The 14,605-nt window shown below is 43.4% G+C and overlaps 2 protein-coding genes across 2 annotated transcripts; both read right to left on the reverse strand.

Moving 5' to 3' along the window:
* Nucleotides 1-1,221: 1,221 nt before the first annotated feature.
* LOC127333291 (succinate dehydrogenase subunit 3-2, mitochondrial) lies at nt 1,222-3,698 on the reverse strand. The gene is made up of 3 exons (XM_051359671.1): nt 3,577-3,698; nt 2,411-2,476; nt 1,222-1,895 (listed from the first exon to the last, which is right to left on the reverse strand). The coding sequence occupies exons 2-3, from the start codon at nt 2,472-2,474 to the stop codon at nt 1,570-1,572; spliced, it is 390 nt and encodes a 129-aa protein (XP_051215631.1). The 5' UTR covers nt 2,475-2,476; nt 3,577-3,698; the 3' UTR covers nt 1,222-1,569.
* A 31-nt stretch (nt 3,699-3,729) lies between these two features.
* Nucleotides 3,730-14,246, reverse strand: LOC139835545 (uncharacterized). The gene is made up of 3 exons (XM_071825402.1): nt 12,173-14,246; nt 10,509-11,773; nt 3,730-3,831 (listed from the first exon to the last, which is right to left on the reverse strand). The coding sequence occupies exons 1-3, from the start codon at nt 12,180-12,182 to the stop codon at nt 3,730-3,732; spliced, it is 1,377 nt and encodes a 458-aa protein (XP_071681503.1). The 5' UTR covers nt 12,183-14,246.
* Nucleotides 14,247-14,605: the final 359 nt, after the last annotated feature.

The following is a 14,605-nucleotide window of genomic DNA, read 5'->3' on the forward strand; positions in this document are numbered from 1 at the left end:
CAGATTCTTGGGATCGGATGATGGAGGCGCTTCTGCGTCTCTCTCCCTGTTGAGGGCATCGTCTCGGAGTGGGCTTCGTCCTGGGGACTCGAGGATGGATGGTTGCTGAGTTGCCTTGCTGGGGGCGCTACGGGCAGTTTGACAACGATGAGGCGTCTAGCAGAGTTTGGGTCGCGGCTTGGGCTTCGATAGCCGACGGGTCTTCCCGTGCTTCGCTGTGGAGCTGTGGAGTCGGAGCTGCGGTGGAGGGTGCCCCTGCGGCAACGATGACCAGCAACCGGTGGTGTGGAGGATGATTTGGTTGGCGCAAGCCCAGCATAGTTCTCTTGTGATGCTCGACGGCCAAGTCGGAGCTGTCTCTCGTTGGCGTGTGTGGCCGACTGTTGGCATTTGGCCAGGTCGGTCGGGGGTTTGTGCCCAATATTGTCATCTCCCATGACGATATTGGTGCATTTGTATCGGTTTTTGGCCGATTTTCCCGTTAATAAATAGGTCGCCTTCTTCTTTATCAATGAAAATGGCAAGTCTTGCCAGCCTTCTTCTTTATCAATGAAAATGGCAAGTCTTGCCTTGTTTCAAAAAAAAAAAGGATTGCCATCGCCTAGGTTATTCAACATACCTACTCAATGCTACGTTGGTATCATAGATGTTCATTTTTCATATTATTTGATCAAACTTTATAAAGTTTGAGTTTGGCAAAAATACAGCACATGGTAATTTGGAATGGATGAAGTACAAGGATGCAGATCACTCAGGAGGCTCGCGAGCGTTTTGTTGCAAGCGGGGGGGAGAGATATTTGCCCCAAGAACGCCTTTTTGTGTTTGTACTTTGTAGAACTAGAATACGCCAGTGCACGCTTTGGTAACCTTATGCCTTGTGCACAAAGAAAAGTGGCTATGGCTCATTTGACTTAATAATTGCTTGTTTGTCAACTACCGGTAGCCGTCGTATCAAGATAATATTTCCTTTTGCATGGATAGCCGGATCATATGGTTCAATCGGAAATAAACAGAACTCCATCAGACAGCTGGCTCTGCACTTCCGTAGTCTCAAGCTAGCTAGTGGTTGCTGTACCACAATGCCAGAAGAAGCCTCACTCTATACTACATGGAGGCAGCGAAGCGGCGAGAATATGAAATGCAAATTCACATTCATATTATACAAAAAAAACATGACCCTGCAAATTCTATTAGAGAGCAGAACGTAAAAGGTCATTGCGATTGAACACCAAATATAAGGCATCAACCTCTTGGGGCGGAAAATAACAGTTGCCTACAGATATCTGTTCAGAAAACTATCAACATTATGTTTGTTTTGCATGAGCAGGAAAACATTGAAGCCGAAGCAACAAAAAAAAATTGGTTCAGATTTGCAGACCTCACAACAAAGAAATAGGACACTCGGAATGAAGTCTACACGCACTGATGATTTGGGTAGCTTTCCTTATTATTCAGGAAATATGCAGGGTTGTTGATAAGATGTTTGACAACTACATCTACAGCTGCATTGTCCAGACGACAGACCTGTCTTGGCAAAGTCACTTCTCATCATTGCAGGATGTATTTCACTCAGACACCAAACATGAGGCTGAATTTGGTAGCAAGAGGAATGGATATGATGGCAGCACCCAGTGCGACACCGAATATACGGTGTGAGATGGAGAAGGTAGCGCTCAGCTGTGGCTTCTTCAGCGGAAGATGGGGAGACAACGGGCGGTTCGCAACAGGAGCTGACAGGGGACGACTTGTATGCAGGGCTCGGCTTCCAGATGGAGACATCTTCTGTCGCGGAGCTCCTAAGGGAGAAGACGCGTAGCCCTTCGCTTGCCCAATGCTTGAGGAGTGTCTAAGGCCATCCATGTTGTTGAAAGATGAGTTTGAGCTACCAAGGGCACCTGACCAATGACAAGAAACGCGACAAGCCTTATTTGAAAAATTAACTGTGGATCGCAATAGAGCAGAATAGCAAGAACAAAGGAAACCAATGTTGATTATACCATTTGTACATAGCGATTGCTAAAGAACTATTAAGTAAACAGATGCCAGTTCTTCATTAAACAACACAACACAACACATCAAATTACGAACCTATATCCTGGTAAAAGTTAATGCAGATAAAAGACACTTGAGGCATGTGTAGCAAGACTGTTGGAAAACAATATTGACTATAACATTTATTTATTTATACATAGAAATTGCATGCCACAGATTTATTAACTAAATAGATGGCTTCTTCATTAAACAACAAACCAATTTATGAACCAACACAACAAGAATGCACTTCAAAGGTGCTTGTGTGCACCCATTAGCACCTACACAATTGACCTGTGGTGTGAATGTTTGATACCCCGAAACTACTTCAGAACTTAGAAGTACAAATAAGAAAGCAAACTAATCCAAGAGTGCATACCACGGAGAGCAAAGGGAGCATCTCTCAGGGGTGCAAACCGAGTGTTTCTGTGATACTTGTCCATTCCTGCACACACACACACACACACACACACACATACATACAAAAACCAATACTAACACATTAGCAACACACTTTGGTCAGAAATAATATGATAGTCTGTGAGAGAAAAAACAGATTCACATTCATTCTTCTTAATCCCAATATCAACTGAAACTAGTGACATATACATATTCTGGAATACAGATCAAGTGATGCATTTTAGTAAATTCACGATAAACCTCGAAACCAAGCAGATCAGCGGATAAACGCCAACCTACTCATGAACCGCAATCCCGATCGTGCGATCAGATCCACTGTTCGAGATATACCATGTGTAGCAAGATTGACGGGAAACAATGTCGATTATTACCATTTATTTATGCATATAAATTGCATGCCAGAAATTTATAAACTAAACATATGGGTGTTCTTCATTAAACAACACATGGCACCAAATTATGAACCAATATATCCTGATAAAAGTTAGATATATACGAAATCCACTTGAGGCATGTGTAGCACGACTAGCGGAAACAATGTTGATTATACCATTTCTTTACAAATAGAATAGAAATTGCATGCCAAGGACTTATCAACTAAACAGATGCCTGCTGTTCATCATTAATCAACAAGGAAATTTACGAAGCTACACAAACCTAATTCAGAACTTATAACTACATGAAAACTACTTCAGAACTTAGAAGTGCACACATTTTATTTTTTTGGAATACAGATCAAGTGATGCCTTTTGGTGAATTCCCAGTAAGCCTAGAAACCAAGCAGATTAGCGGATAAACGCCAACCCTTGGACCGCAATCGCAATCGCGCGATCTAATCCGCTGTCCGCCGCCGATCTGATTCGCGCCGGTGTGCAGGTTCGCGGCGGGGTTTGATACACGGAATCACTACGGCTAAACAAACGGCAAACATCTCGCGTCATACATCGCCGTGGTAATCTAGCGGCGATGATCCGAATCAACCACGCCCCTCCATCGCGGCACCCTAGCAGAAGCTCTAGAAATCGAGAGCCACCAGACCGTAACGAGGATCACAACCAGGCAAGAAGAAACCGGTAGAAACAGGGGGGGGGGGGGGGGGGGGGAAGAACATGGATGATCCCTAACCTTCCTCCTTGGTGGCGCGCGGCGCGCGGCGCGAGAGGAAATCTGAAGGTCGGTGCCGATTTGGGGATGAACGAGACGACGGCGCCTGCCTTTCTTCCTGGCTTCCCTGGATGAAGCTTCATGCACGCTGGGGAAGAGATTGATGGGCCGGGCTTACAGTGGAGAATACTGTGCTGGGCCGCTCGGTCGAGGAAGATCTGGGCACATGTCGGCCCTTGCCAGACTGAAATCAAAATCAATGACAGACTTGTTGAACTATAATACCACAGAGAAGAGATGATGTGGAGACAAAGATTACGTATTGATTGGTTGTCAGAGGGTGATAAAAATTCCAAATTCTTTCATCAAAGAGAAAGTATGCGGAGGAGGAAAAATCTCGTCAAAACTTTAGCACGAGATGATGGCCAACTTACTGAGGATGGTAATGAGATGCAGACAATGGCTTCTGATTTCTATCAGCAGCTATATACATCTGAAGGGGTCCAAGGGATGGATCAAGTATTACAACATGTTCCGAGAGGTAACTCCAGCCATGAATGACATATTGACGGCCGAGTTTAATCCGATGGAGGTTAAAAATGCTCTGTTTCAAATGTTTCCCACCAAAGCACCTGGTCACGATGGGTTTCCACCGCATTTCTTTCACGGACATTGGGATGTTTGCGGTGAGGATGTCACTAGGGCAGTCTTGAGTATTGTTCGAGGTAATGAATCTGCGGAAAGTACAAATGATACTATCCTGGTACTTATACCGAAAGTTAAAAGCCCTACACTCCTGTCTCAATTTAGACCTATAAGCCTTTGCAATGTATTATACAAGATTGCTTCCAAGGTAACGGCTAATCGTCTGAAGTTAATTCTTCCGGATATTATTTCCGATGAAAAATTAGCTTTTGTGCCTGGAAGGCTTATCACAGATAACATCATTTCGGCCTATGAATGTCTTCATTTTATGAAAAGGAATAGATCAAAGAACAATAGTGTATGTGCGTTGAAGCTAGATATGATGAAGGCATATGATCGTGTGGAGTGGGCATATCTAGAAGCAATCATGGTAAAATTGGGTTTTGCTCAACAATGGATCTCTATCATTATGAGCATGATAAGCTCAGTATCTTTCTCTGTTATGTTTAATTGAAGCAAATTGGAGGGTTTCAAACCAACAAGAGGTATAAGGCAAGGTGATCCTATCTCACCCTACCTTTTCTTGTTAGCAGCGGAGGGCCTTTCGTGCCTCTTAAAAGTCAATGACCAGTCATCACACCTCGGAGGAATCAAAGTGGCTCCATCGGCACCATTGGTGATCCACTTGTTATTCGCAGATGACAGCCTGCTGTTTTTCAAAGGAAGTAGAGAGGGAGCAGAAGAATTGTCTAACCTGTTGGATATATATGATCAAGCTTCAGGTCAAAGGATTAATAAAGATAAGTCATAAGTCTTCTTCACAAAAGGTTGTCCGCAGGCTATTCGGGAGGTGGTCAAATCTATCTTTGAGGTTACTAATGAAGCTCTCAATGAGCGTTATCTTGGGATGCCAACTGATGTTGGCAGTTCTTTGAATGGGACATCCAAAGTTTATGTTTGATAATCTCTACTTCCAGTCTTTCCATGAAATTCAAAGGTGCCTGGGCATTTATGTTTTGCTGTACAAATATGGGCAAGCGAGATACCACTTTATCATATCTTTTTATGAGCATTGCAATCCTGCTGATAGATATGTTCCATGATGCTTATTATTAGTTTGTTGGTATCTTTTCCATGATTGACATAACTATTAGATGACTTTACTTGCATGTATCTTATTATGAATTGCCTAAGTACTTGTCCATATCATGAGAATATTTACATCATATGAACAAATGTGTTCGTGAAAGTTCTTCTATCGCACTCAGTTGTTAACTGAATTGCTTGAGGACAAGCAATAAGCTAAGCTTGGGGGAGTATACCCCTCCTACTATCCATGCACCGATTTCAGGGAGAGTGCAGGAATTTTGCAGGATGTTCAAAATCTAATTTCTAATGCAGGGTTAGAAGATTTTGTTGTTGGTGAACCTTGCCAATATGCAAAACTAACCATGTCAGTGGTGCAGGATTTTGAATTCCATTGGTCCCAACCTAACCCCATGGTTCGATATAAAATCTACAATAAAACTATCAACTTGCCCTTTGATGATTTTTGTGCAGCTATTAAAGTGCCACAATGGGGATTATGTGAGAAGGTTAGGGGACTGCCGCATGAACTCTTGAGTCTATACAAGATGATCTGTCAAGGGAGAAGCTTCTCAGATGAGAGTGGTAAAATTCGTAGTATTCAACTCCCAGCTATTCGCTATTTTGCTTACTTTATCACCAAGTGCGTACTTGCTAGAAAGAATGCAAATAAGTTATCCATCCATGATTTGGTTTTCCTAGCTGCTGCATTGCAACGTGATAGGACTTAATTTGGGTGCTTTGATAGCTTTTAGGCTTGCTACTAACCGTGATAAAGGAGGAATTTGTGGAGGTCTCATCGCCTCTCGTTTGCTAGCTATGCATGGTGTAGAACCTCACCCTCTTGATGTTCAGCTCTCTATAGAGAAACTTGATATTGTTTCCATGATAAAACATGACTTTGTTTCTAATTGGTCTAATTTGAATAACCTATCCTATGAGATAACCTTTTTCAAGAAAAAAGTGAAGAACAACTAAAAATGAAAGGCTAGTTGGATTGTCTGCACCTGCTTTGTTTAACCTTGATTTCAGGGAAAATTGGTCGGTCACAGAAGATGAACTTGATGCATACATAGAGGGGGGTGGCCATTATGCAGGGGACGGCACGGAGGAGGCCGAGGAACCCCTCGACTTGTCATCCGACGCAGCGAGTTCTTCGCATCAACATTTTGGGCATGTGGATCCTTCATCCTTTTCTTCTGCACAGGGACCTTATTATGACCACGCCATGTATGATCCACCGCCGTGGAACCCTGACCGTCGCTGGGGTTGATCTCCACTTAGGCCAAAAACCTAAGCTTGGGGGGTATGCCGGCATCACTCATTCATTGCATATTATAATTGCCGGATATTTGTACATACTTGTTTCGCTTCTTAAGGTGACCTCTAATATGAGGAAGATGATATTTGGGGAAGTGCTGTCTAAAAACAGATTCTGGACTGATACTAAAAAAAATCCTAAAAACAGCCAGAGCGTTATTTTGAGAAGCCAATTTTTGTGCATGTTCCCCAGGTTGTTATCTAACTTTCATTAGTTGAGCACTTTTCGAGTTGAACAGCGGAAGATTTTCGTAAAATGATTACTGTACTGTTGTCAAGTTTGACGGATTTTTGCTACTTTGTGTTTATGTGACTCTTTTAGTTTTCATTCTCTTGTTTTTGCTTTGTTTCTTTCTTAAAACACAAAAAGACCAAAACTATTTCTGTTGTTTCTCTTTATCATTTGTTTATTTTGGTTTCTTGTTCCTATTTTGCTTTATTTACTATCGTTGGTTTGCTATGAGAAAATCCAAAAAGATTTTGCTTTGTTTGTCTGTTTCCTTTCGTTCTTGTTTCCAATTCGAAAACACCAAAAATATTTGTTGTTCTTCTTTGGTTTTGTAAAGTTTATTATGGAGTTCAGCGGTCTCCGGTGGTTGGAGCTTGGTTTTCATTCCATATTATTCAAGCCACGCAAGTGAAAGGCAATAATGACGATCTACGACGACTCGACTGTGGTGAGAGGCTGGTATGAACTCTATTTGTTTTCATTTTTGTACATATACTCATCCATGTGAGCATTCTTAGTTGATTCATGTGAGGTATATGTCATTTAATGAAAGTCTAGTAGTTCATGATCTCTCATGCTTAGCTCCAATTTATTAATATGAGTAGCATGTCATAAATATTTGCTTGCATTGTTTTATTCATAGATATGTATGATATTGTGGTATCCTCCTCTGAATAATTCATTTGAATCGACTTGGCACATGCTCACGCATGCATATGACTGAACAAAAGTCAATTAAGCCTCGATGATTTACTTTGCCTCAGAGTTCTTGTATCGCTTTTATGCCTCCGTTAATTTATTTTGTCGCAAGCATGATTATGACAGTTATTGCTCTCTTGGTTGTCGCTTCCCAGTCTATTGCTAGCCTTCACTTGTACTGAGCGGGAATGCTGCTCGTGCTTCCAAACCCCTGAAAACCAAGTTATTCCAAAGTGTCCACCATAAATACCTATGCATGGCATCTCAAACCATTCCAAGTAAATTCTCATGTGCTACCTTTAAACCTTCAAAGTACTTCTCAATTTGTGTCGATGTTTTATAGCTCATGAGGAAGTATGTGGTGTTTTATCTTTCAACCTTGTCGTTTACTCCTGACAGACTTTCACCAATGGACTAGTGGCACATCCGCTTATCCAATAATTTTGCAAAAAAAGATGGCAACGGGGTGCCCAGCCCCAATTAATTAACTTTCATCAATAATTATCTTCACATGTTTTGCCCTGATTTATCAGTAAGCAACTTAATTTGCAAATAGACACTCCTCCATGGTATGTGAATGTTGGAAGGCACCCGAGGATTCGGTTAGCTATGGCTTGTGTAAGCAAAGGTTGGGGGAAGTGTCATCCATAATAAAACTAAAATACATGTGTAAACAAAAGAGAAGAGGGATGATTTACCTTGCTGGTAGAGATAACGTCCTTCATGGGAGCCGCTCAAGAAAGTCTGCTTGACGAGGTAGTTAGAGCCCATTACCATTCGTTGACAACAACAAATACCTCTCAAAACAATTTTACTTCTGTTTAAAAAATGAAAAGCTCTAGCACATGTTAATCCCTGCTTCCCTCTGCGAAGGGCCAATCTTTTACTTTTACTTTGAGTCACCATCCTTTCTTTGAGCACCTTCTTGAGAGCATAATTGTCATTCTTAGTATAATATGCTTGTCCCAGAATATAATTAACTGTGGTATAACTTTGATGCTTTTATCTTTGATAATCTCTACTTCCAGTCTTTCCATGAAATTCAAAGGTGCCTGGTGAAAGGATCGTATGCCGCACCTAGAGGGGGGGGGGTGAATAGGTGCTAACCAATTTTTAGTTCTTTTTCAATTTAGGCTTGACACAAATGGTAAATTCTCTAGATATGCAACTAAGTGAATTTACCTATATGACAAGGCTACCAACTAAGCAAGATAACTAAGCAATAGAGAGAGAATAGGATAGAGGTAACCGAGAGTGGAGCACGCGATGACACGGAGATGATTCCCGTAGTTCCCTTCCTTTGCAAGAAGGTACGTCTACGTTTGGAGGAGTGTGGTTGCTACGAAAGCCAAACCAACAGCCACGAAGGCTTCACTCAGATCTCCGGTGAGCAACGCCACGAAGGCCTAGCCCACTTCCACTAAGGGATTTCCTCGAGGCGGAAACCGGGCCTTTACAAGGTTCTTGGGGCACACATCCACAACCAAATTGGAGGCTCCCAAATCTGTTACAACACAACAATCAACAACAATACATCAACACGAATCAACTAGGGAACCAAATAGGAACACTAGCATGAGATCCCTCAAACAAGAGAGGGGGAAATGAAGAACGCTTCGGTGAGGATGTAGATCGGTGTCTTCTCCTTCGAATCTCCAAAGATCAAGAGATTTGGTTGGGGGAGGAAGGAGATCTTGCAAATCTTGACTTTCTTTGAGTTGGCTCTAATGGAGGTGGCTTGGCAGAATTCTTGTGCAATGATTGAGCAAAGAGGCAAGGAGGAAGAAGGGGGGTATTTATACCCCCACTCAAAATGGAGCCGTTGCAGTTTCCGGGGGGCCGGATAATCCGGCCTAAGTAAGGGCCGGATAATCCGCCCCCCCCGGATAATCCGGTCTTCGGGGCAAAAGAGTGACAATGTCCGGCCAAATGTCCGGCCTCCTTCCAGAGTTGATTTTCTTCCAGTCCTTAGCGAAAAACGGGGGCCGGATATTTCCAAAATATCCGGCCCGGATAATCCGGCCCTGGTACAATACCGGGACATTATCCGGCCAAATGTCCGGCCCCCTTCCGAGCCAAAATTCCTGAAACACTTAGCCAAAAACAGGGGGCCGGATATTTCGACAATATCCGGCCCGGATTATCCGGCCTGGCCAAACTTTTTCTCAAACCTTTTTGACACACGATCAAATCCAACACACATGAATAAATATCTATGTAATCCCTGTACCACTTAAACAAACATTAGTGTATCATATATATTGACATCAAACACACAAAACATAATGTGAGAGATGTTCTTTCAATCTCCCCTTTTTGGTGTTTGATGACAATATATGGATTTGCAATAGAATCACTATAGAGACAAGCATGATGGCAAAACATAGAGGCACTCCCCTACATGTGTGCATATAAGTAATTTGCATTTGAATACAAATACACAACACATAGAAGTATGGTGCCTCAACACAAGAGATATCCAACATGAGCTCTAACAAAAGACATTGACACATATGAAGTTGAGATAGGATGAAGGAAGTCATACCCATGTGTAGATATATAATACGGAGATATAGCATCACACATAATGAAATATCCTTGATCTCAACAAATAGAAATCCGAAAACCATAACAATGTCTCACACCACATAGCACATAGTTTTGAACGGCACACAAATAAACCAAATAGTTCAAATAAGCGGGAACACAAGCAATATAAGAATGATAAACGCCTATGCTTGTGCCCAAACCATGCAAATCCCCGAGAATCCTAATAGAACACTTCTCCCCCTTTGGCATCGAGACGCCAAAAGGGGACAAGCGCGATGCTACACGTCCCATGGGAATCACTCGGAGGCATAATCATCATCGGACTCTTGCACCTCTTCTTCTTCTTCTTCCTCTTCATCAGTGTCAGGCGCATCCGGAGAGCGGCGAGAGGTGTTGGACCTTTGAAGGCCATCCTCAAGATCACTCCATGGAACTCGTGCGAGTGCCACCTAGTGTAACCCGGGTGAGCTGGAGGCTGAGGCGGGGGACCTTGTTCACCACTGAGCTTGTGAAGAATAACCGCCTGAGTATGCTTAATCTCAGAACGCTCACGGCTAGCTGCATAGTTCTCCTTATGGATCTCAATGTTCATGCAAAGGATGTGACGCTGAAACCAACTAAGCCGGGTCACTTGCTTCCTCATAGCCGGGACATCGGGATGACGACCAGGAGCAACACCACTAGAACGAGCATCACCCATGAAAGAGTCAGGTGCAGGAACAGCAGAAGAGACTGGCTTGAGCTTGTAGGCCTTCTTGACATGGTGCTTCACCAACGGATACCCACCCAAATCTTCACTCACAGACACAGAGTTGTTGATGAGAAGCTGGATGTAGGGTGCATAAGGTATGGTGGTCCGGGAGACCATGGCATCACGGATCTCATGGAAGATAAAGTCCATGATATCAAGAGTGTAGTCCCTCACTTCATCACCATCACGAGCACACTTATAGCTGAGGTGCATAAGATCTACAAGAACTCCCCGGATAGCATCATTGTTACCACCACTTGGGCAAATGGTTGCCCGAAAGAACCGAAGCAACTGACTGTATATGAGAAGCAGCCCCTTTGTAAAACCAATCCTTCCCTCTGAGGTATAGAGATTTGCAAGAGCATTCTTATCTGCCTGTTGTGGTCCATGAAGACGACGACCCTCATCAATAGAGACTCCAAGAATACTGGCAAAGCGGTGCAGAGTGGCACTGCAGTGTGTGGAGCCAGACATCCATTCCATAGTGCGTTCCTCATCAGTCTTGATTGCCAAAGTGGCAAAGAATTGCTTCACCAACTCTGGGCTATAGTCACATTGAATCTTCATGATATCTTTCAAGCCCATTCTTCCAACAACCCAGATAGCATCTTCAAAGTGATCGTTTTCAGCTAGAATGTCCACATCAATGGCTTGCATGGGTCTCAGATTCTTCATTGGCTCATAGATGTCCTTGTAGATGTACATTTGCTCCATGCACCAATATCTCCTGCCCTCTATCTCTTCATCTCTTGGCAAATCTTCATACCAGTTCTTCAAGCGGAGAGCGGAATAAGACACTGGATCCATGGCCTTGTAGTTCTCCCTCACTTCCTTGTTCTTCCTTCTTGAAGTGACCGACTTGCGAGGAGCATTGGGTGCAAACTCGTCACTAGATCGATCATGCCTCTGGCGTCTCCGACCACCCCGAGAAGCACCACCTGTGAGAAGCAAAGGCGGGTAGCAAAGAGAAGGTAATGCTCATAAGTCATGTAAGATATAGTAAAATACTCGAGAAGCATGCTATAAGTTGGTACAAGTCTAAACATGATAGATTGAAGCAAAACTGCAGCGGCGATGAAGCTCCAGGCCGGATAATCCGGTGCCCCTGGGGGCGGATAATCCGGCCCGGCCGGATAATCCGGCCTGCTCGGGGGGCGGATAATCCGGCCCTGCGAGATGTGCAGATTTCCAATCAAAAACATGTCTAAGACTAGATCGGCCTCATAGCATGCAAGAGGAGTACACTACTCATGATTTGGAACAACTAGACACCAATTCCACCAAGAAAATAGCACATATAAAACACAACATCTAGGGTTAGAGATTGTGAATCATACCCACATCCATTGTGGAAACCGCTTGGTGGAGAAGGTAGCTAGGGAGGAGGTGCACCCGATCCACCCAAGAACTCCGAGAGGGGGCGGATGGAGCGTCTCCGGCGAGGAGGAGGAGATCCGGCGGCCTTGAGAGGAGAAAGAGGAGAGAGGCGCGTGGGGGGAAGGTCTGAACCGTTTTGCCCCCTGCGCCCTCGACTCAACCCTTTCAAGATCTGCCCAGGCCGGATAATCCGGCCCTAGCTTAGGGCGGATAATCCGGCCGGGCCGGATATTCCGGGGTGGCCTGGGGCCGGATTATCCGGGGTTCTGGAAAATTCCAGAATCACCGGAAATCCAGCCCATCTTTCGTTGGTTATTTGCAAGTCCCATATATGATGTAATAAAGTATCACGTCACATATAAGGTACAAATTTACCAATAAGATGGAGCACCCTAGATCATCCGACCGAAAAACCTCAAACTCCAAGTTTTTTACCAAACATGACAAATGAGCAAGATGGAAATGGCTTATAGGGGAGAGTAGGCTTAGGTTTTAGAAGATACAAACTGTTAATGGTACATGGTCACTCAAGTTTGCAAGATATGAGCAAATAAGGCCAAACTAGAGTGATTTCCCATAAGAACATGGAGATGTCAATAAAATCCAATGAAAAACCAAACAACTCCAACTCTTCACAAAGAAGAGTGTGGTGGCCTAGGCCACCATATATGAGTGTTATGGTATGGCACCGCGAAGATATATCTTGGGTCCAAACCAATACTCATCATTTAAGCTCACATATCAAAATATGATATAACGAGAATGAAATCTTTAATGTTGGCATTATGGGGGGAGGAATAGCTCAATAATTTAAACCGCACTCCCCCTATTTCCATGCCCACATCTAAACCAAATAAAGTTTTGAGACGAAGGTGTGTTTGCAAGATGGTCAAGCTATACTCCTTGAATCAATGATATTTAGCTCATTCCTCAAATAAGTGAACCTTGCTTCATCAAGAGGCTTTGTGAATATATCGGCAAGTTGATCCTTGGTAGGAACATAGATAAGCTCAATATCACCCCGGGCAACATGATCCCTAATGAAATGATTCCGGATCTCAATATGCTTCGTTCTTGAATGTTGCACCGGATTATAGGCAATCTTGATAGCACTTTCATTGTCACATAATAGAGGCACTTTGTCACAAATGACACCGTATTCCTTTAAAGTTTGCCTCATCCATAACAATTGAGTGCATCCACTTGCGGCGGCAACATATTCGGCTTCGGCGGTGGAGAGAGATATGCAATTTTGCTTCTTAGAAGACCAACACACCAAGGACCTACCAAGGAATTGGCAAGCCCCGGAAGTTGATTTCCTATCATCCTTGTCACCCGCCCAATCCGCATCGGTATATCCATTGAGAATAAAACTTGAGCCTTTGGGGTACCAAATACCATATCTTGGGGTATCAACTAAATATCGAAAGATTCTTTTGAGAGCCATCATGTGACTCTCCTTAGGAGAAGCTTGATACCTTGCACACACACCAACACTCAACACTATGTCCGGTCTAGATGCGCAAAGGTAAAGCAAGGATCCAATCATGGAGCGATATACCTTTTGATCCACTTCTTTACCATTGGGATCAAGAGCAAGATGACATTTGGTAACCATAGGAGTGGCCACACCCTTCAACTCGGTCATCTTGAACCTCTTGAGCATGTCTTGGAGATATTTTGCTTGGTTGATGAAGGTTCCTTCTCTCAATTGCTTGATCTCAAAACCAAGGAAAAACTTCATCTCTCCCATCATAGACATCTCGAACCTATCGGTCATAAGCTTTGAGAATTCATCATTGAAAGCTTTGTTAGTAGAGCCAAAAATAATATCATCAACATATAATTGGCAAACGAAAAGCTCCCCATTGACCCTCTTAGTAAAAAGAGTGGGGTCGATTAGCCCAACATCAAACCCACGGTCTACCAACAATTCCTTAAGGTGCTCATACCAAGCTCTAGGAGCTTGCTTGAGACCATAAAGTGCTTTATCAAGCTTGTAGACATGGTTAGGAAAGTTGAGATCCTCGAACCCCGGGGTTGCTTAACATACACCTCTTCATGCAAAGGACCATTAAGAAAAGCACTTTTCACATCCATTTGTTGAAGCTTAAAGTTATGATGCGATGCATAAGCAAGAAGGATACGGATGGACTCAAGACGAGCCACGGGAGCATAGGTCTCTCCAAAGTCAATTCCTTCAACTTGAGAGAAACCTTGAGCCACCAATCTTGCCTTGTTCCTCACAATATTTCCAAACTCATCTTGCTTGTTCTTGAATATCCATTTAGTGCCTATAACATTGCGGCACTCCTTTGGCTTCTCTACTAAGGTCCACACTTTGTTGCGCTTGAAGTTGTTGAGTTCCTCATGCATAGCTTCCACCCAATCCG

The sequence above is a fragment of the Lolium perenne genome, chromosome 2 (genome assembly GCF_019359855.2).
Source record: "Lolium perenne isolate Kyuss_39 chromosome 2, Kyuss_2.0, whole genome shotgun sequence".
In the NCBI taxonomy this organism is placed as follows: Eukaryota; Viridiplantae; Streptophyta; class Magnoliopsida; order Poales; family Poaceae; genus Lolium; species Lolium perenne.

Bases quoted from the DNA above. Each gene is read 5' to 3' on its own strand.
- LOC139835545 (XM_071825402.1), bottom strand. The intron at 3,832-10,508 runs GTGATCTTGAGG...GTGGTATTATAG, and splicing joins ACTCGCACGAGTTCCATGGA to TTCAACAAGTCTGTCATTGA.
- LOC127333291 (XM_051359671.1), bottom strand. From the start codon at position 2,474: ATGGACAAGTATCACAGAAACACTCGGTTTGCACCCCTGAGAGATGCT. The intron at 1,896-2,410 runs GTATGCACTCTT...GTCATTGGTCAG, and splicing joins TGCTCCCTTTGCTCTCCGTG to GTGCCCTTGGTAGCTCAAAC.